The sequence below is a fragment of the Acanthamoeba castellanii genome, assembly GCF_000313135.1.
Source record: "Acanthamoeba castellanii str. Neff unplaced genomic scaffold scf7180000084666, whole genome shotgun sequence".
NCBI classification, from domain to species: Eukaryota; Discosea; order Longamoebia; family Acanthamoebidae; genus Acanthamoeba; species Acanthamoeba castellanii.
Genome location: NW_004457591.1, coordinates 1 through 19,071, shown reverse-complemented (window position 1 = coordinate 19,071; position 19,071 = coordinate 1). Strand labels below are relative to the sequence as shown.

At 56.9% G+C, this 19,071-nt stretch overlaps 10 protein-coding genes across 10 annotated transcripts in view; 5 read left to right on the top strand and 5 right to left on the bottom strand.

The window, feature by feature from the left end:
• ACA1_110940 (uncharacterized protein) overlaps positions 1-704 on the bottom strand; it is a gene marked incomplete at both ends in the record, with an annotated part of 1,397 nt that extends 693 nt beyond the window's left edge. The window contains one exon of the mRNA XM_004345328.1: positions 4-704. Within this exon, the coding sequence (XP_004345378.1) occupies positions 4-704 (701 nt within the window). The remainder of the gene's footprint in view (positions 1-3) is intronic.
• Positions 705-883: 179 nt separating this feature from the next.
• ACA1_110930 (hydrolase, NUDIX domain containing protein) lies at positions 884-2,492 on the top strand (the record flags this gene model as incomplete). The annotated part of the gene is made up of 5 exons (XM_004345327.1): positions 884-1,131; positions 1,211-1,595; positions 1,891-1,939; positions 2,014-2,124; positions 2,209-2,492. 5 exons carry the CDS (start codon positions 884-886, stop codon positions 2,490-2,492), a joined length of 1,077 nt encoding a protein of 358 aa, XP_004345377.1.
• A 263-nt stretch (positions 2,493-2,755) lies between these two features.
• ACA1_110920 (HEAT repeat domain containing protein) lies at positions 2,756-3,983 on the top strand (the record flags this gene model as incomplete). The annotated part of the gene is made up of 7 exons (XM_004345326.1): positions 2,756-2,969; positions 3,085-3,125; positions 3,206-3,283; positions 3,356-3,505; positions 3,631-3,675; positions 3,740-3,850; positions 3,975-3,983. The coding sequence occupies 7 exons, from the start codon at positions 2,756-2,758 to the stop codon at positions 3,981-3,983; spliced, it is 648 nt and encodes a 215-aa protein (XP_004345376.1).
• A 175-nt stretch (positions 3,984-4,158) lies between these two features.
• ACA1_110910 (HEAT repeat-containing protein) lies at positions 4,159-6,961 on the top strand (the record flags this gene model as incomplete). Its single annotated transcript, XM_004345325.1, has 12 exons — positions 4,159-4,197; positions 4,272-4,358; positions 4,460-4,571; positions 4,680-4,785; positions 4,863-4,972; positions 5,068-5,194; positions 5,266-5,432; positions 5,549-5,682; positions 5,766-6,016; positions 6,115-6,233; positions 6,333-6,454; positions 6,599-6,961. The coding sequence occupies 12 exons, from the start codon at positions 4,159-4,161 to the stop codon at positions 6,959-6,961; spliced, it is 1,737 nt and encodes a 578-aa protein (XP_004345375.1).
• Positions 6,962-7,250: 289 nt separating this feature from the next.
• On the top strand, positions 7,251-7,932 carry ACA1_110900 (uncharacterized protein; the record flags this gene model as incomplete). Its single annotated transcript, XM_004345324.1, is given in 6 exon segments — positions 7,251-7,295; positions 7,345-7,408; positions 7,465-7,525; positions 7,536-7,551; positions 7,655-7,712; positions 7,775-7,932. 6 exon segments carry the CDS (start codon positions 7,251-7,253, stop codon positions 7,930-7,932), a joined length of 402 nt encoding a protein of 133 aa, XP_004345374.1.
• Positions 7,933-8,034: 102 nt separating this feature from the next.
• On the bottom strand, positions 8,035-10,092 carry ACA1_110890 (hydrolase, alpha/beta fold domain containing protein; the record flags this gene model as incomplete). Its single annotated transcript, XM_004345323.1, has 8 exons — positions 8,035-8,309; positions 8,379-8,478; positions 8,567-8,724; positions 8,817-9,025; positions 9,141-9,174; positions 9,258-9,385; positions 9,574-9,868; positions 9,987-10,092. 8 exons carry the CDS (start codon positions 10,090-10,092, stop codon positions 8,035-8,037), a joined length of 1,305 nt encoding a protein of 434 aa, XP_004345373.1.
• Positions 10,093-10,520: 428 nt separating this feature from the next.
• Positions 10,521-13,698, bottom strand: ACA1_110880 (sodiumdependent dicarboxylate transporter; the record flags this gene model as incomplete). The annotated part of the gene is made up of 15 exons (XM_004345322.1): positions 10,521-10,619; positions 10,710-10,840; positions 10,926-11,031; positions 11,126-11,228; positions 11,339-11,388; positions 11,588-11,662; positions 11,850-11,939; positions 12,111-12,196; positions 12,312-12,368; positions 12,460-12,692; positions 12,815-12,885; positions 12,962-13,026; positions 13,056-13,185; positions 13,257-13,405; positions 13,461-13,698. 15 exons carry the CDS (start codon positions 13,696-13,698, stop codon positions 10,521-10,523), a joined length of 1,683 nt encoding a protein of 560 aa, XP_004345372.1.
• A 460-nt stretch (positions 13,699-14,158) lies between these two features.
• Positions 14,159-14,569, bottom strand: ACA1_110870 (uncharacterized protein; the record flags this gene model as incomplete). Its single annotated transcript, XM_004345321.1, has 1 exon — positions 14,159-14,569. The coding sequence occupies one exon, from the start codon at positions 14,567-14,569 to the stop codon at positions 14,159-14,161; it is 411 nt and encodes a 136-aa protein (XP_004345371.1).
• A 409-nt stretch (positions 14,570-14,978) lies between these two features.
• ACA1_110860 (SID1 transmembrane family, member 1, putative) lies at positions 14,979-17,295 on the bottom strand (the record flags this gene model as incomplete). The annotated part of the gene is made up of 11 exons (XM_004345320.1): positions 14,979-15,020; positions 15,066-15,163; positions 15,231-15,342; positions 15,424-15,544; positions 15,622-15,734; positions 15,809-15,941; positions 16,009-16,169; positions 16,241-16,352; positions 16,447-16,531; positions 16,607-16,760; positions 16,915-17,295. 11 exons carry the CDS (start codon positions 17,293-17,295, stop codon positions 14,979-14,981), a joined length of 1,512 nt encoding a protein of 503 aa, XP_004345370.1.
• Positions 17,296-17,758: 463 nt separating this feature from the next.
• Positions 17,759-19,071, top strand: ACA1_110850 (uncharacterized protein; the record flags this gene model as incomplete). The annotated part of the gene is made up of 5 exons (XM_004345319.1): positions 17,759-18,235; positions 18,308-18,563; positions 18,628-18,765; positions 18,831-18,896; positions 18,957-19,071. Coding segments are annotated over 5 exons (1,052 nt in total), but the record flags the coding sequence as incomplete, so codon positions are not given.

Below are 19,071 nucleotides of genomic sequence, written 5' to 3'. Positions count from 1 at the left end.
GACGGCGATGGCGGCCGTCGCTGGTCGTAGGGCGCCGGCAGTTCGTAGTCGTCGGCGGCTGCGAAGTCGAACGGGCGGATCTCGGCCACAGCGGGGGTAGCAGTGGGCGCGTCGGGCAGGCGCAGTCGCGAGACGAGGCTGCGTAGGAGCTGCTTGCCGCTGAGGCCGTCGGCCAGGGCATGGTCCCACACCCAGCACAGACAGCACTCGTCGGGCCTATCCGGATGCCACAGCACACGCACACGCCACAGCGGCAACCGCACGCGGTCGGCTGATTCAGCTGAAGAATTGGAAGCGCGCGCCGCCCCGGCCGGGTCAAAGTCGCGCTGCAGCTCGGCCTCGAGGGCGCGGGCCAGGTCGCGCGGGTCCCAGTGGGCCGTGGTTGCCAGATCGCACGCGACCACGTCGGCCACGGGGAAGGCCTGGGTGAGCCCGGCCCAGCGGGGTGGCTCAGCCGAGTCCAGCACCACGAGGGACAGCTGCGGGTGGCGGGCGCATAGACTGGCCAGGCCCTCGCCCAGGCAGCGGTGCCAGTAGGCGGCCTGGTCCGGGCCGGAGGTCGGATCACCGGCGGAGGTGGAGCGGTGGGGTAGACCCTTGAGGGTGGCGGCTACGACTACTGGGCCGGCCGATCGGCGGAGGTGCTTGGACAATTGGTAGCGCTCCATAGAGCCCAGCGGCCGCAGCAGGCGGACCTGGCCCATCTCGCCCCCAGTTTCTTGAGCAGCTTGCATGTGGACGTGGCAACAACAATTTAAATTGTTTCGTGCCCGGCAGTTTATTTTATAATTTCTTTCCGGGCTCTGGGGAAAATGACTGAGAAAATATGAAAGGAAATGCACCGTGGCGGTTCGGCTAAACCAAATAAAAAGTGAAGAGAAAGATGGAGCAAGGGCTGGTGACCTATGGCTTGGGGGCAGGAAAGCCCAGGTTGCTGTACATGGCGGTGGGCGCGACTGTCAAGGACCAGGCGCTCGCCTTCGCAGGGGCAGGCTTCGAGGTTGTCCACACCCCCGCCCTCGCCGGTGCCTTGCAGGCACTGGCCGCCCCGCGTTCCAGCCACAGCGAGCAGAGACCCACCTTCGACGTAGTAGTCACCAAGCTGGGCTCCATGCCCGACGCCTCAGACCAGTTCCCTCCCCTGCCTCTACTTGCCATCTTTTAATGGCGTGTAGAGACTCGAGCTCAGGCTTTTCCCTTCATCTTTTAGGGGCCTGCCGCTGGTGCGGGCGGCGCGAGTAGCAGACAAGCGGATCTTCGTGGCGGTGCTGAGCTGGACGGCCAGCGGGTCACCCCACACGCGGCTCAAGTGCTTCCAGGAGGGCGCCAACATGGTGACTGCCTCCGAGCCCGACCTGCTCTCCGTGCTGGCCACCATCGCCGCCCAGGGCACCACTGCCATCATGGGTGATGGCGACGACGAGGTGTACGAGTGCCCGTCGTGTGGGCTGGACGGTCTCACGCACCATCAGCTGTGGGTGCATCACCCGCTGTACCATGTCAACGAGCCCAACGTACCGACGGTGTGTCCTCTATGCCCTTCGCCCAAGAAGGGCAAGAAGCCCAAGTACCCCTCGCTCCTCTGGCTTTCGTTTGTGCAGAACCGCAGACTAATTTATCACGTTGTGGAACTTAACACACACAACACACACACACACGACACGCACACTAGAGTTCATGACCGTTTCCCGGTGCACCTGTTTAACACGCACGCTCCGCCAGGCGCCCACACTGAGAACTTTCCCGACACCAGTACCGCCCCCGCTGCTCACTCGTATCGCCTGCATTGCTTGCGCCAATTCTCTGACTCTCCATGTGTCCTTCGCAGCAATCTACGCCTTTGCATTGGTCGTGTGCCAACGGTCCGACGGCCGGTTCCTGCTTGTGCAGGAGTTCTGCAACTCTGGGTTCTGGCTGCCCGGAGGGCGTGTCGATCCCGGTACTGTGCTGAATATGTGATTTTTAGTTTGATTTATTTATGTTTATGTTTTACATTTTTTAAATATAAAACAGGCGAGGATCTGACGACCGCGGCCATCCGCGAGACCAAGGAGGAGGCGGGAATCGACGTCGAGCTCACCGGGATCCTGCGCTGGGAGTGGGCGCCCCGGCGGAGCTCCAGAGGTAAGTCCTTCTTGACATTACACAGCTCAAGCAGTGAGATGTGCGTAATCGCAAGACTGACCTCTGACGAACGTCAACGCGCAGATGCGCCGTACGTACGGATGCGGGTCATCTTCTACGGGCGCCCGCGCAACGAGGACCAGCTGCCCAAGTCCATCCCCGACTACGAGTCCGTGGGCGCGGTGTGGGCCAGCGCCAACGACGTGGCTCCCGAGAGCGGCCTCCCACTGCGCGGCCGCGAGCCCCAGCAGTGGTTCGCCTACGTCGCGCAGGGCGGAACCATTCACCCGCTCTCCCTTCTTACCGGCGAGGGCGCTCCCGCCGCAGCCTCATCATCGTCGAGTTCGAGCAGGCGGCCACAATCGTGAAACTTGTGAATTCCTCTTTTTTTTATAGGTTGGTGGCGGCCATCAAGACCCAGTGGTCGTGATCTATGCCCTGGCGGAATGTCACGGACAGAGCGAAGGGTGGTCGAAGTGGCTCTGCAAGGTGTTATATACCAGCACAAGCTGACTCGTAGCTGACCGAGAAGGCAGTGTCGCAATCCGCTGCGAGTGACAAGAGAAAAGAATTGGAAAATTGTGATTAGGTGAGGAAATATATTCAAATTTCATTTTTATTCACCAGCAGCATGGACAGGCCGGACACGCTGAGGGTGGTGCCAGAGGAGGTTGTGGACCACATCGTGTCGTTCCTCGATGCGCCGGCCCTTATGGCGTGTGAACTGGTATGCCGCCAGTGGTGCCGAATCGCACGAGTCTCGCCCGCCTGGCGTCGTATTGTGCAAGCCATGTCTCTTGATGGAGTGCCGCAGCCCTCGTTCCCAGCTGATGCCTACCCCCTCGGTGCCATCTCCTTCCTTCTTCTCTTCTTTCGTGCTGCCAACTGGTTTATTTTATTTTGTTTTGTTTTGTTTTGTTTTATTTTACAAACAAACAAGGCGGCTCACACCACTCACAGGATGGAAGCAACTGTACATGGATGGTAACAACTTGGCCCGGGTACTGCCTCTATCAATTTGAAACTGCGTTATATTTACTTTATTCTATTTATTTCTTATTTTATTTACTACTTGCAACAGCTGCGACTCCTTCAAGAGGAAGTCGACGTGGCCCGGTTGCAGCTGGACGAAGACGTGCCGCCCAACCCCCAGGTCCAGGTACTGCAGGCACACTACATTTTGTTGAATGAATTGGCCTAATGGGGGGATTGTTGTTGTTGCGTGCGCCAGGTGGGCGGCGTGACACTGCAACTAGCGCAGGTGTGGAGGGAAGCCGAGGACCGCGAGGACTCCAAACTCACCTTCTTCCTGGAGCTCCCCCAAGCTACGCCGTCCTCCTCCGCCGTCTTTTACCCCAACGTGGGTTTCATCATGGGTTTCGTACGTCACGCACTCTTCGTCGTGTCACGTGCGTGTGCGTGTGCGTGTGCGTGTGCGTGTGCGTGTGCGTGTGCGTGTGTCCCATGTGCGTGTGTCGTGTGCACTCACTTTCTGGTCGTGATCAGGAGCCCACGAACCATGACGCCCCGATTGAACGGTTCCCACTGACGGTACTTGTGGCCTGCGCAGTATTGGTCTGTGGCAACTAACACAACGGGGTGGTGGCGAGTCCAGATCCAGTTCAAAGCCGATTCCCTCACCTGGGGCTGGGAGGAGCTGATACCCATGCGTGAGCTCAGGCGACTCGGATGGCTGTGGTTCGTTCAACCGACTCGCACCGCACAGGTCCTCGTTTTTGTGCAATCAGACTCACTGTAAACATTTGTGCGTGTGCGTGTGCGTGTGCGTGTGCGTGTGCGTGTGCGTGTGCGTGTGCGTGTGCGTGTGCGTGTGCGTGTGCGTGTTGCAGGGAGGGTAATGTGGTTAAGATATTTGGCTTGCTGGTCCTGCTGCCACACAACGCCACAAAGCTCGACAGACTCAAGGCACTCCCTTCCTTTCCTTCTGAAAAAGAAGGCAAAACAGAACATTTTATGTAATAAAATATATGTAATATATAATAACAAGACTTTACACAGATATTTATGTCAGGAATGCGCTACGGTCAGGGCAAGATCCGCTCTCTTTGCATCGTACGGTCACCATCCCCCCCCCCCCGAATGCCGTTGACAGATCTCACCGTATGATGTGGGGGTGTGGCCATCAGGACTACATCAACGTGCTCACGTGTCGAGCGACGAAGCAGCAACCGCGCATTCGATCCTACTTCCGCACTCACCAAGGAATCCAAATGGTAAGCCCCCACACATGGCCAACTGTGCCGCCACCCATCATCGTCGTCGTCACCCATTATCAGTGGAAGCAAGCGCCCGAGACTGAACCGATCGATTGCAGACGCTGGCGCTGCTGCAAGGGACCGACCTGGCGGCACAGCTGGCCACCGCCTCGCTCTGTCAATCGCTGGCCTTCAACGACTTCTCCTCTGGCAACTCTCTGCTCCATCACGGTATTCTTCTTCTTCGTTCTTCTTCGTTCTTCTTCTTCTTCTTCTGGCATAGCTGTGTGGAGCTGGACATTAATCTAATCACATTGCAAAACTGCATCGGTTGGTCAGGCGCAATCCCTGCGTTGCTCAAGGCACTCGACAGTCCGAACATCAACGTGCGCCGAAGCGCCGCAGGAACGCTTCTCAACCTGCAGCAGTGCCACCAGACCTCGCGGTACTCGCGTCGTGCGCCTTCGTCGCACGTTGAATTCTTCTGGGAATGCAGCGGCCTGAGAGCTCTCTCGGCATTAGGAAAATATGCGAGGCCGACGGAGTGCGGTTGACGGTGAACATGTTCCGGGACTGTCCGTCGTTTCACGTTACACTGCAACAGGAACTGGCTGGTGTCATGTGCAACATCGGTATACGGCCAGCACCCAGCCCGCGCTGCTGCGATTAGCTCACGACCACACACACACACACCGCACACACACACACCACACACACACACACACAGCCGTGTCTGATCGCGAGGGCGCGCAAGAACTGACGTCAACCGACGCGGTCGAGCTTCTCGTCGCCAAGCTCACCACCACGGCGGACAATGCCATCGACGGAGACTCGGCAGTACTCCAGCTTAACAGGTCCGCGTCTTGAAATTGTGCGTTATTCCACCTACTTACTCGTGTGTCGTGTGTCGTGTGGTGTGATGCAGTGCGCTGGCGTTGCGGAGCATTGTTCTCAACTCCGAACGCGTGGAAGCGGGCGACTTGGAGTGTCTGGACGTACCGACGGCTGGCTTCGTCGCGGTCCGCAAGCACGTAGACCAAATCCTCGAGATCTATCGCGAGCCCGTGGTCTCCGCCAAGCACAGCTCGGCTGGTACCTCACAGCTTTACTGAGCTCATGAATGCCCGATGTCTAATGTTGTGGCGTGCGTGTGTCATGTGTCGTGTGGTCGCGTGTGTGGTCGCGTGTCGCATGTCGGTCGGTTGCAGGGGCTGCGCTCTGTGCGCTGGCGCACTTCGATGCTCGATGCCGCGAAGCCATCGCCGACCTCTCGCACTGTCATTTGGCGCTCAGGTGGATAGCAGAGAATCCCGGCAGCCACAGCGGCGACATGTGTGAAAGCGTACGCTTATTACACCGCACGCACGCACGCACGACGCGCACAACACGCACGCACGCACTCACAATTACTTATCGGGTGTACAGGTGCTGGTGCTGTTGCAGAGCGTCACTGAAGCGAGTGAAGAGTGTAGACAGGCGCTCCTCCAACTCGCCCCTCTTGAGGCGCCGGCCGAGGCCGAAGTCGGTGGTGCTGAGGGTGCTGTCGAGGAGCACAACGCAGCCATGCAACTGACGTCCGACTACGTCGACAGCAGCATCAGTGGATGGGCGGTCAAGGAGCTGCTCGCGCTGACCGAGAATTCGTCATCGCCCAACGTAAAGTGGTTCGCCGCCAGGTACACTACACGACACGCACAACACACACGACACACGACACACGACACACACGACACACACGACACACAACACTCACGCAATTAAACGATGGTGCTAGGTGTTTGTTTGCGTTGACATTCAACGAAGAGAGGGTGAGTCGCTGTCTGCTCGACCTCGATGGCGCCTCTCGGGTGATGAGCCTCCTGCGACAGCACTCGGATTCGCTCGCGCACCAAGGTACTCTCGCCCCTCGACACAAAGGCACACGCCACACCGCACACGTGTGCGCACATACTGCACCTGCACGTGGGACTGAACCCGCGGGTTATATATCAGAGCTGTGCTGGACGCTGGCCAATGCGTTCCATTGCGCCCGCCGCCGGGGCGGGCAGCAGCCAACCCTGGCCGAAGACGACATCTCCCTGTTTGCCCAGCTCTTGCAATCGGACAACGTCAAGGTACTTTTCTCTGCGCAATTTTACTGGTAGCATGGCGTTGTTTTATGCCCACATTCCTGACACGTCACGCACCGACGACGACGACGACGACGACGACGACGACGACGACGACGACGACGACGACGACGACGACGATTACGACAGTTGGCCACCCGCTTCGCGGCGGTGGCCATTCTCGCCAGCGTTTTGCCGGCTGCGGGGACCGAGGCAGGCGAGCAGCCGGGTTCCCTCTTTCCCGAGCTTCTCGCGCGGTTGCGCGCCGTCTCGCACGTGGAGGTGCAGTTCTACGCGGCCTGGGCGCTGGCCATCGCCAGCCAGGTGCAGCCCGAGTGGCTTACACACGCGAAGCTTCGGGCTGCTTCAGCCGCGGAAGAGGCGCTGGGCAGCGACTTGCGGCAAACGATGTCGGCCGTCGGGGCGTCGGTGCTTCGGTTCCACCGACACGCTGGCCAGCAGGCCCTCGCCGCTCTTGAAGAGCTCTCATTCTCCCTCGAGAAAGCGGATTAATTTGTCAATTTAAGGCAAAACCCACACGAAAACTCCTAAATGACCAGCCAATGGAAGTGCAAAGGATCGAAAAGTGATCACCACACCCGATGTTTTTCGGTAGCCGAGGGATTCTCTATCGCCTCCTCCAGGCGTTGATCACAGACCTGGTTGGATTCGTGGCCCACATTGGGGTTGCCTTCGCTGAACGCCGGCCGATCAATTACGTGCCCCTACAAGAAGTACCACTGCCTTGTGGTTGTTGAGTTCTCACTTCTTCTCACTTCCCGTTTCCACCAACCACTCCACAATGCTCTCGACCGGTACTGCTCGCGCCGGCGCTGCCCTTGCGGCAGTGCTCCTCTTCTGCATTGCGACCACCACGGCATCCCTTGTCTCCGAAGCCGCTCACCCACGGCCGCACCAACCAGACCTACACCGAGGCCCTCTTCATCATCAACAACAGGGGTACCACCCCTTCTAATCCACGAGTTCGTTGGATTGGCACTGAACGCTGCGAGCAGATGCGCAGGGCGTGTGGAAGCTGATCAGTTTCAGCGTGACGGGGGCCTCCGTGCTGACTCCGTTCCCTCAGGCCTTTGGCCCAGGAGGTAAGTTAGAACCCGGTATGCAGATGTTTGGCTCTTGGATGATCATTTATTCAAAAGGGGATTTCGCTGGGTAGGCGTTGTGTGCCACATTGGCCCCGCCCAGGGAGTACAGCCCAGCGACAAGTGGAACGTTGCCTACAGCTTCATGACTTCGACCGCAGGTATTTGTTCAAAGCAGAGAGCAGATCAACCAGAGGCGTCATAATCAACTACGCAATGGCAGGCGTCGCCTGGTTTGAGGTCGACTATGCCAATGGCAGGTCGTCGCCCATACACATGAGCAGCCTCAACCATTTCAGCAACACGACCGATTCCTCCAGCGATTACGACGCCGAAGGCGGCAAGGGCTTCCTGTTCTCCTTCGACTACGCGACCAACTGATGATCCTCCCCACTTGATCTTTTCTTTATTTGTGCCTTTATTTTATTTATTCTTCTACTTACAACAATATTGTTGTACATCGTTGTACATTACAATTAGGAATTACACAACACCGCTGGGGCCAAGCTGACCCAACAAGTGGTCCCGTCGTAGGTCGTGCCCGGGCCTCATGTCGAGAGCCTCCTGGATGGCGGCGATGACGCTAGCCGGGCTGGACCACGGCACGAAGTGGTCCGAGTCGACGACACGCTGCCGGTGGTTGGTGGTCAACGCGCTGGCCTCGCCCGCCTGCGTCTCAATCCACAGCCCACGCTCGGCAGCCGGCATCGCCTCCGACACCGCCGCCACGCTCAGCACTGGCAGATCGCCCAGAGGTTCTGCGATAAAGAACATAACATTATAACAACGCACACGCACACGCACACGCACACAGAGCGGCGCCGTACTGTGGTTGCTGTCGGCGGCGGCCAGGCTTAGGAGCTCGCTCGAGAGAATACGCTCGCTGGGCTCGAACGCCATCAGCTCCTGGTAGGCCGTCTCCGGAAACTGTTTGGCCGACCTCTCAGCATCATGTGCGTGCGGTGGTGTGCGTGTGTGCTGTGGTTTGTGCGCCTGGGCGTGTACGCGGTGTTACCTTGTACTTGGTGACGGAGGCCAGCACGGCGTTGTAGAGGGGCGACGGGAGCGAGGAGGGCGGTGCGCCTGCGTCCTGCGGGAGCAGGCCCAGGGCACCGGCCAGCCGAAACGCGCCCACCCACTGCACGAATCGCGCAATGTCGAACGAGACTATGCCTGCGTTGTGATGTGTGATGTGTGATGTGTGATGTGTGATGTGTGATGTCAGCCCCACGTCAGCAAGCGCACCAGCGCCGTCGCAACCGTACCGGCTGTGAGCTGTTCGGCGAATCCTTCGATGCGGCCGGTCTGGTTGGCGATCACGGTGTCGATCAAGACCACGCCGGCTACGGCGTGGGGATAGCGCGCGGCGTAGAGCTGGGCGATGATGCCGCCGTAGCTCCAGCCCACGAGCAGGTGGGGCGTGGGCACCTCGGCCACCCGGAGCATGCGATGCAACTCATCGACCATCACCGAACTGGCAAAGAATCAAAAGATGCCATTTGGTGAGTCTCGAACTACACTGCCTGACATAAAACACACCACACACACACACACACACAACGCATAGTACACTCAGCACTAAGCCTTACATATTACGTGGATGGACACCCGCTTCGCTCCAGCCTGTGCACAGGGAGTATTCATCAGGATATGTGGCGGGCGTGTGCGTGTGCGATGGGTTTGAGTGTGTGAGCGTGTGTGTGTACCGTATCCGCTGCGGTCGTAAGAACAGAGAGTCATGTGGTCCGTAAGGCCGTCCTCTACGGCCTGTCGCAGCACCAACTCGAAACTGAGCGAACTGTAGGGCAGACCGGATTCGAACAGCACCGACGGACTGCCATTCCCCACGCAGTGGATGTGCATATAGTGGGGCCACGTCCCATGATGCCCGACGTTCACTCTGACATGTCACACGAGACACGAGACACGAGACACGACACCACACACCACACGACACACGACACGACACACGCTGCGTGTGAGCCGACGGCAAGAACGAAAGCGCCAAAGGCGAGAGAGAACCTGAGGCCGGGCGGCGGGTAGAGCCAGTCGTCCCGGACGTGGCCGAGGCACTGGTAGAGGGCGCCCGCCAGGAGCGCCAGGCCGACCACCCATGCCGCTGCCCGCAGCACCGCACGTCGCCGCTGGCGTCGTCGGGCGGCCTCGTTGGCTTGCATGACAGCGAACGGATCGTTGGCCGAAGAAGATGATGGCCACGATGGTGTTGTGGGAAGGGGCGCGTAGGCGGAGGACGTAGAAGTAGGAGAGTTGGAAAAGAGGCAGGTCAGCAAGACCTGCGCGCGCAGCTTCTTCACCTCTGCAAAAATCCAACGTAGAGATTGGAAATGGATAGAAAGGGATTTGGTGAGGTGGCAGCTGTAAATCGAAACTGATTATTGATATTAAATAAATAGCTTTAGAAAGGGAGGCAGTACCATGGCGCCACAGTAGGTTGGCATCGTCTGGTTCGTGGCTGGGCATGATGCCCAGCCGCTTTTGTTTTCTCTTCCTGTGTCGTTCGCGTAGCACCAGGTGGTCCATTTTCTTTGTGTCTGTGTGTGTGCTGTGCGTGCACCCTCTTGTTTTATGGGCGTTGAGGCTGGTGTTGTTGATAGAGTCACGATGGTTTTGTTGAGAGAAGAGGGCCGGAGTCGCTTTGTGTCAACTTGCTGGTCTCGTCGTTGCTGTGTCAAGTGGCGCCCAGGAAAATCCCAATCCATCGCCAACGCGCGGAATTCAGGCGAGACACTCCGCACACACCGCACACACCGCACACACACAGACAGAGTGGTTGCATGGTGTCGTTCCACGCCGCGCAGTTGTGGGTTCTCGTCCAACCCCACACTGCGCTGGTGTCGTGACTGCTTGTTGCACGAAAGGTAAGTGGAGTGACCATTAGCAAGCTAAGCTAAAAAATAAATATATATTATGGTGTTGCCTGACCGTGGGCAAGCAAGCGCGTGTGTGGATCAGAGGAAGACGGGCGGGATGAAGAAGTAGGCGGCTACGGCCAGCAAGACCAGGCCAATGAGGTTGGCCAGCAGACCGGCCCTCGCCATGTCCGTTACCTGGAACGAGAGTGGAGCCAAGGCTGACGTCAGCAACACAGACAAGCCACACCGGCGCACGCAACGCACGCGAAAGAACGCAGGCCGTACCTTGAGTTGTTGGGAGGCAAAGATGATGGCGTTGGGCGGGGTGGCCACGGGAAGCATGAACGCGTACGAACACGAGATGGTGGCTGGAATCATCAGCAGCAGCGGGTTCTGCTCGATCGACACCGCGATCACTGGACCGCGCGGAAAAGTGACTCGCGTGTGAGGACGAGCGCGTGCGTGCGTGCGGTGTGCGTGTGCGGGTTTTGGGCGGGGTACCGGCCAAAATGGGGAGAAGCATGCTGGCCGTGGCTGAGTTGGAAGTGAGCTCGGTGATCCCGACGGTGAAGAAGCAGATAATGAAGAGCATCAAGAACACCGGCACCTAAAAAGAATGACATCGTTCACATTCAAGTCAGATTCGGTGGGCCACTGCGTTGCGGCCGCCAAGCTCACCGGCAGGTGGAGGGATTGCGCACCTGTTGCAGCACTTGCAGCTTTTGTGCCAGGTAGAGCGAGAGGCCGCTACTCGAGATGCCGCGCGCCAAGGCGAAACCACCGCCGATCAAAATGATCACGTCCCTGGGTCGTGCATACATAAACGCGAGATGAGCCAATTCCCCCAAGAGAATTTACTATCGCGTGCGCGGAAGGTGGTGGTGCTGAAGGGTAGTAGTACTACGACTACGCACCAGGGCAATTTGCTGCATTGCTGCCAATCGAGGATGTTGCGAGCGGGATCCTGCCGCGAGGGGATGAAGAACAGCACGATCGCCGCCGCTGTTGTTGTTGTTGTTGTTGTTGTTGTTGTTGTTGTTGTTGTTGTTGTTGTTGTTGTTGTTGTTGTTCACGTGATCACACGACGTTAGCGGGTGCAATGGGCGTGTGCCGTATAGTGGCTGGTTAAGGTGGTTTGTGGGCGGGGGGTTACCCATGGACACGGTCCCGTCGGATATGTAGTTGGACGGGTGGGAGAAGAGCTGCTGCCAGCCTGGAATTCCCAGGTCGGAGATCCCCTTGCGACTGAACCTGTGCGCACAAGAGGTGGTGTGAGCCCCACAAGGTCTGGAATTCTTGGAATGGAAGGAAACCTAATGGAATGTGATGCGGGTCACACACACACACACACAACTCACTCACTCACTCACTCACTCACTCACGAGTAGAGTTGAGGTACCATAGGAGGGCGAGACCCACAAAGTCGACCAGGATGACCTTTTGCGGGAAGCTCATGGGACCCATGCGGTGGTAGGCCTCCTTGAGCTGCCGGGTGTCGACCTTGATGTAGTGCGCCTGAGCCGCTGGCGGGCAATACAAATATACGAAACACAAAAAGAGCAGCGCCTGCACGACACAACGCACACACGCCGGACACGATACGCGACACACAACACACAGGAGTGAGGACGGCCACAAGGCCCACGACAAATTGAGCCAGAGAGAGGCACTAAGGAGTGCGCATACCACGAAGAAAGCGGCGAGAGGGAAGGCAAAGATCATCCAGTTGAAGAAGGAGATGACATCGGCCATCTCCGGGAAGAGCAGTCCCACTTGCCGCAACAGAATCAGATTGGGGTTGGTTCCTGTCGTGAAGATTCCAACCACACATCAGCCTTCATCCTTCTATCATTCGTGACTGGCTCACTGGCCAGTTAAAAAAAGTACCGATTATGGTGGCCGTGCCGCCTATCGAGGCTGAATAGGCAATGCCCAAGAGCAAACCTGCGAGTGGAGTGGTTGGTGCGTGTGTGTCGTTGACGAATGGTTGCGAGGGTGTAGTGTGGTTGGATTGGATTGTAGCTCTGGTGCTTACCTTTGGTGTAGGTGTGGATGACCTGCTGTCGCTGCTTGGCTTGGGCCGGGGTGTCGAGATAGCGACTGTCGATCAGGTGTTGCAATCGGCCGGTCGGCCCGCCGGCGCCGTCATCGCTGCTGCTGTCCTCGTAGTCGACTATCGATGCCGGATTGCCCAGCTGATCACCACTTGTCTCGCGCTCCCCACTGCTCGTGTAGTTCCGCTCGAGAGTGTAGAATGTGTGATTGTCCCTATAAAGACGGCAGTAGCGTGAGTGGTTAGATCACCAAAAATGACTTGGTGCAACTAATGGATGATGATGATGATGATGATGATGATGATGATGATGATGATGATGATGATGATAGTTTACCGTTTTAGAAGTTGTGTGGACTCGCCCGTGGCCTCCTTGATCTGGTGCAGTATGGCCAGAGCAATCGGGACCTGCACCGGCCGACCGAGCGTGGATCTCAGCACTTTGGTCGTTTCCAACAACGCATGCCCGCAAAATGGTACGTACCATGAGCGAGGTGGTGGCCGAGTTGTTCAGCCACATCGACAGGAACGCCGTCATCGCCATGAATCCTGCGATCATTTCTGAAAGTCAGTGTCACGCGAAGAAGGTCCAAGAAGGTGAGGGCGGGCCGCACCTCCAAGGATCACGCGCGGCTTCTCGCCCAGATAGAGAATGAACTTGAGCGCAATCCTTCGGTGCAAGTCCCATTCCTCCATCGCCAGAGCTACCTGCCCACGCGCGCGAATGTGAATGCGGATGCGGATGCGGACCTGCGGCATGCAAAGCTGAAAAATCGTACGAAGAAGGAGCCGAGGAGAAGGAAGAGAGTGTCGTTGAAGTAGTTGGTGGAGACCACTTCAGCCGAGAGGATGCCCAGGACGGGGAAGAGCGCCAGTGGTAGGAGAGCGGTGACGGCCAGCGGCAGCGCCTCCGTGATCCAATATCCGGCTGTTCAACGATCATGTGAGCGACAACATGACACGCACCAAGGTGGAGTGCTTACCCATGAGAAGAATGACGAAGGTGATGCGGCACATGACGCCGGTGAAGGCCGGCGAGTGGAGCCCCAGCAGCTCGACCCACAGCGGCGGCGAGGCGATAACGAGAATTGCCACCCGCACCACCCATGCGTGCGCTCGCCACCACAGCACCCACCGGGGCGGTCGCATGGTGTGATCCTCCTGCTGCGACGGGTCGTCCCCGTCGTACTCTGCCGGCGGTGCACGCCCTGCGCGCGACATCGTTTGCCTGCACATAACAATTGGAATAGAAACAGAAATATGTTGAAGAGTTATTGTCTCCTCATCTTGTGGAATCGAACCCATTAAATATTGGTAATCGAGATTTGTGCCAATTGCGATGAGAATGGAATGGAGCGAGCACCTGAGGTTAGAGAAGGGCGAGAGCAAACTGGGTCCTGCTGCTTGCCACTTCTGTCCTGGGGCTCTCTCGTCATGCGTCTTGGTCTTCGAGAGATTTTTTTTGCAGTTTTTTGTTTTCTGTTCTTTTGTGAATCAGGAAATGGACGCCAGGTGATTAATCGCGATAACTTATAATTATATCGCGTACATGTTGTTCTATTGTACGAGTACATCTTGGCACGCATCGTGGCGTACATAATAAATAAATAAATAAATAAATAATAATGGGGAGGGAAGATTGCAATACCCCTCCTCTATCCGATCACCGACCGTCGGGCTTTCACGAATTGGAGGAGAGGAAGTTGTTGAGTCGGTCCATGATGACGCCTCGCTCTTTGTCCTTCTTCTTGGTCTTGTCCTTCGACGGTCGTTTCACTCGCTTGCTCTTCGTTCGCTTCTCCTTCTCTTTCGTCTCCTCCTTCTCGTAATAATGGCCCTTCGCCTTGGTCTCTTGAGGATGGAGCGGCACGGGGGCGGACGAGATGAGATGAGAGACGGCAGAGGGCGGAGAGGGCGAGGGTGTGGAGGCCACGAGCGAGGCAGAGGGCATCTTCTGAAACTTCTTATCCTCCTTCTCGAGCAGCGTGATGAGGTTACGCATCTCCTCGACGTAGTTGAGGGCATCGGCGAGGTCCTCCTTCAACTGAACCACGCCGAGCTCGGTCCATCTCGTCTTCTTGTACTCGCCCATGTTCGTGCGCAGGTAGAAATGCGCGTCCATTCGATCCATCACGAAGCTGCGACTCCTTATCTTGCTCCATCCTGGGGACGAGGGTACGTGGGGCCTCGTCTCTTCCATTCTGTCTCGAATAATTCAACCAAAATTGTTTTCTAATCTGGCCTTCTGCCAAACGAGGGATGGTGAAGATGAAGAGGCCAGCCTCGAGCAGTGTACAGCGAGATCTCGAGTGCTTGTTGTCAATTCAGACCGATGTCAGTTCTTTGACCGTTGGCCAAGCCGGGACCTCAGAATTCAAATGCCGTGCAACCGCAGCCAACGCAGGGGATTTGTTGTTGTCCAATAAGCGCGACCACTGGTCGTAGACCGCACGTGCAGGAGTAGAGTGGAGCGGAAGTTCTTTGTTTGGTTGGGGTGTACACTACACCACAACTAAAACAAAGGCAGCTCCTTGTGCCGGGCGCTGCGAGATGACCATCAAGACGTGAGTCAGTGGGCGGGTGCGCACAATGGGGGTGAAGACAACGTACTCCAGGCCAAAGTCGAGGACGTAGCAGAGCATGGCCACCGAAGCCAGGCCGACAGCAGAGAGGAAGTGCCAGATGTCTGGGGACATAACTCGAGCGGTGAGCGAAGACAACGCAGGAATCGACAACAGGTGGCACCACGGTACCATGGTAATCGAAGAAGTTGAAGAGGACGCAGGGCTTGTTGAGCAGCTTGGACTCGGCGGGCGTAAGAAACTTGTCGGTGACGCCCAGCTGGAAGAAGTACAGCGCCGTCCCCTGCAGATGGATTCAGCACGACACACATCAACGTTAATATTCAACGCCGTACAGAGCGGGCGAGAGGGACAGGTTGGATACCCAAGTGGAGATGGAGACGACGACCAGAAGCCACACGAACAGGTGGACCCTCTCCCGGTGAAGCATCTTCATCAGGGCGTAGAAGGTCATGTAGAGAAACGTGTTGATCATCACAATGGCGCTGCGGCGTTGTCAATAACGCGTGGGTTAGCGTACGACACATGCATACGCAAAGCTGAAGAAATGTAGGAGGCTTACAGCATGTAGTTGGGGACCGACTCGGCCTTGTTGGTGGTAATAGAGTCCACTGCGGCGTAGACCAGTGTTCCCAGCGATAATGCATTCACGAACAGGATTCCAATCAATCGACCCTGAATATCAAACATGTTTACCACTCGAATCAGTCAGCGGCGAGAGCGAGAGCGAGAGAGAAAGAAAAACGTACGGGTTCGGTGGGTGGCCACGGGTGGGTGATGTTGTAAATCACAGTGCGGACTGGCAGACGCTTGTGATAGTAGAAATGTATATCGCCCAGCAAACCCGCAATGATGAGCACCGTGAAGGTGAACGTCCATACACTACGGGACAGGCGAAGGAATCGTCAGTGCATGCCGCGTGCCGCGTGCGTGCTGCTTTGTGACATACATTTCAACGTAGATGTCGGTAAGGGCGAGGAAGGAGATGAGGATGAGCAAGGCGAAGAAGATGAATGCTCGCACTGCACCCGGGGCGGTGGTCGGATGCCGCTTTTGGAATACTGTAATGAACATGAGACCAGTTCCAATGACCATGAATGTGGTATCGAACTGCAGCCCAATAATCAGAAAAAAAGTTTAGCAAAACGCCTGCATGTGGGCGTGTGCGGTAGTGCGTGTACCTGGTAGTTGACTTTAGATGGACAGATATGATAGAGGCTGGAGAAGAGGCCCTCCCACACCATGGCGAGAGCTATACAATAGTACAGGGACCGGTCCTTGTGCAAGCCGTGACTGTTGTAAGGAGGAGGAGGAGGCAAAAACGGTCCGTAAAAACCACGGCCGCTTCGCCACACAACGTGAATGATGCAAGAGGAGGACAACGTACACTTCAGTCTTGTTTCGCTTCCGGGCTATATAAATGAACAGACCGAAGAGCGCACCGCCCACAACATAGCCGATGTTGCTGAAGACTGCATCGAGCACAGACGATCACCAGTCAGACACACGATTGCGCGCAGAAGGCAACCATCATGGTATGGGCGTACTGTTGTTGAATGCCTCGAAGCCCAGAAAGTAGTGCGCGCATTTGAAGTTGTAGTAGCACTCAAGGCCGCTCGCGTTGTGCTTGTACTGGAAGAACACGAACTGGGCCGAGGGCAGCGCGTAAAAGATGCCCACCAGCACCAACAGCTTGTAGTACTGTCCCCGCCACCAGGCACCCCCACCGCCAGCGCTTCAGGCCAAATAGACCGCCAAATGGGCGAAGAGAAAAGATAAAAATTGCCAGAAAAGGAAAGGAAAATAAAGATAGATAAAAAATAACAAATAACAAATAATCAAAAGGAGAGCGTACAGTTTTCAGGTAGACCACTCGTGGCTTGCGCTGTAGCTTCTGTAGCTTGTAGACGATCACGTCTTCTACTTTTCCAGGGACTGTGGTGAGGTCCTTCAAGAGCTTGATGGCCTTTCGTCGCCCGCTGCCAGTGCCATCGTCTTCTTCCTGTGCCAACGTTGCTGCACCCTCCTCCACGTCCCTCGCTCGCGTGGTGTTGATCGAAGTTGAGGTCGAGCTTGAAGGGGAGGTCACCCCGTACCCGGCCGTGTGGCTGTGCACCAGGGCGACGGCCTCTGCCTGCTCCTCCTGCACGTACTCCCAATCCTCGTCGTCTATCCCAACCTCCTCCTGTGACCCACCGTTGTTTATCGGCAGCACCGGCCTGCTGCCGTCCTCCATCTTCTCGCACAACTCTGCAGCCGAGGCGTTGTTGCTTGTCCTCTCGTGTCTGGCTCAGCCTCTCTCCGAGAATCTCAAAAATGAAATGAGTAAAACCCAGCTCGTGGTTTGAATATCTCGCGGTTAATCGAACCTTCGGCGGAGGATTCTTTTGAAAGGTCTTGGTCGTGTTCGCAAGGGCGGGAGTGGGCGTGCAACTCAACCCCCTCCCCCAATCCGTGTGTGGGCGGTGGCAGTTGGTGGCCAACTCAACCCCCAATCTCCATGTGGCAGGAGGTGGCAGTTGGCCCGGTGTGCCGTCCGGTCTCTGGTGTCGTGGAAGTGGAATTCTTGGAGCTCTCGTCTTGTTTTCATCAAGGCGGCCCAATTCCTTCCTCGAACGGTTTGGACAAGGGACAAAAGAGGCCCAACGGTTACCACACTTTACATCTTCACGAACAATAGAGAGTCTCTATGCGTATCGATGAAGCGCCGTGTTGAGCTGCCGGTGAGGGTGGTACGAAAAGAAGTGGAGGAGCTGGCTGTGCCCAAGGATGACCTGCACCAACGAAGCCAGAACGTAGAGGCAGAACCGCGGAAGAAGAGGAAGGTGGTAAAGACCTCGGTCACTACAGTCACTACGATCGTGACCGAGGCAGTGGATGCCGAAAGCCAAGAGGAGGTGGTCCACGGCCAGCCGCAGCATCAGCCCGAGACACAGGAGGCGAGGGAGGACAGAAGGCGGCTGCTCCGCCAACTCGACCTATTGAAGGAGCAGCTCCTTGAGGAGGAACGGCAGCAACGCCACCATCATCATCACCATCAACTCCATCATCATCCAGCGCACGAGACTCAGCGTCACGAAGTAGCGACTCACGATGATTCAGCTGGACGCAATGTGGTAGACGATCATGCTCTGTCCCAGCGGCCCCCCTTCAGTCCAACGCCCAGCTCGCGCCTGGTACGACCCTCACCACGTAGTTCCATCTTCCTCTACTTACTGATGTGACTTTTTATATAGCGAATGCAGCAGGCTAGCGCAGCCCGGGAGCAAGTGGAGGTTATGGAGAAGGGCTACATCTATTTCCTCTACAGGCCCAAGGTAGGCGCCCAGGAGGCCAAGAGCTTCGACGACGTCGCCCGGATGTACATCCTGCTCAAGACCCTGCCAAAGAAGGCTGACGCACTCTCCGAGCCGGAGGAAGAGGAGATAGAGGGCGATGAGAGCGCGGCACCCGCCTTCTACAGGCTCATCCGTATCGGCAAGAAGAAACTGCCTTCCATCAGGGGTACGACTCGCTCATTGTCTCCCTCATCCCATGACGGAAGAGTGCTGACTGCGTGGGTGTGCAGAACACAATCGGTTTTGGGGCATCATCGAAGAGGCGACACACGACTACGAGAAAATCCACCACCTCATTGTCTCAGAGCACTACACCACGCTTACCCTTGGTGAGCGGGTTACTCCTGCCTGCAGACCTGCCGGTGAAGGTACAGTTGTATGTTTCGCGCAAGCTCACAACATCAGCTCATCAACCATGTAACGCTCTGCGCAGGCGTCTACGGTATCGTGAAACGCGACAACTACAGCCACTTAGCCTATGTGCTTGAGCTACCCCATGGTACGTTGGTTGTCTGTTCGAAGCTTGTGCGGGTTCGTGCACTCACTCTCGGTCGGCCAGAATTGGGTGAGGTGCAAAAGGCCCTCAATATCGTGGCCGAGGGGTGCTTCGTGCTATCGGTCAAGAACCCTGAGGCGTTGCCCTACTCGACCTACTCCGCCACCCTTCCAACCAA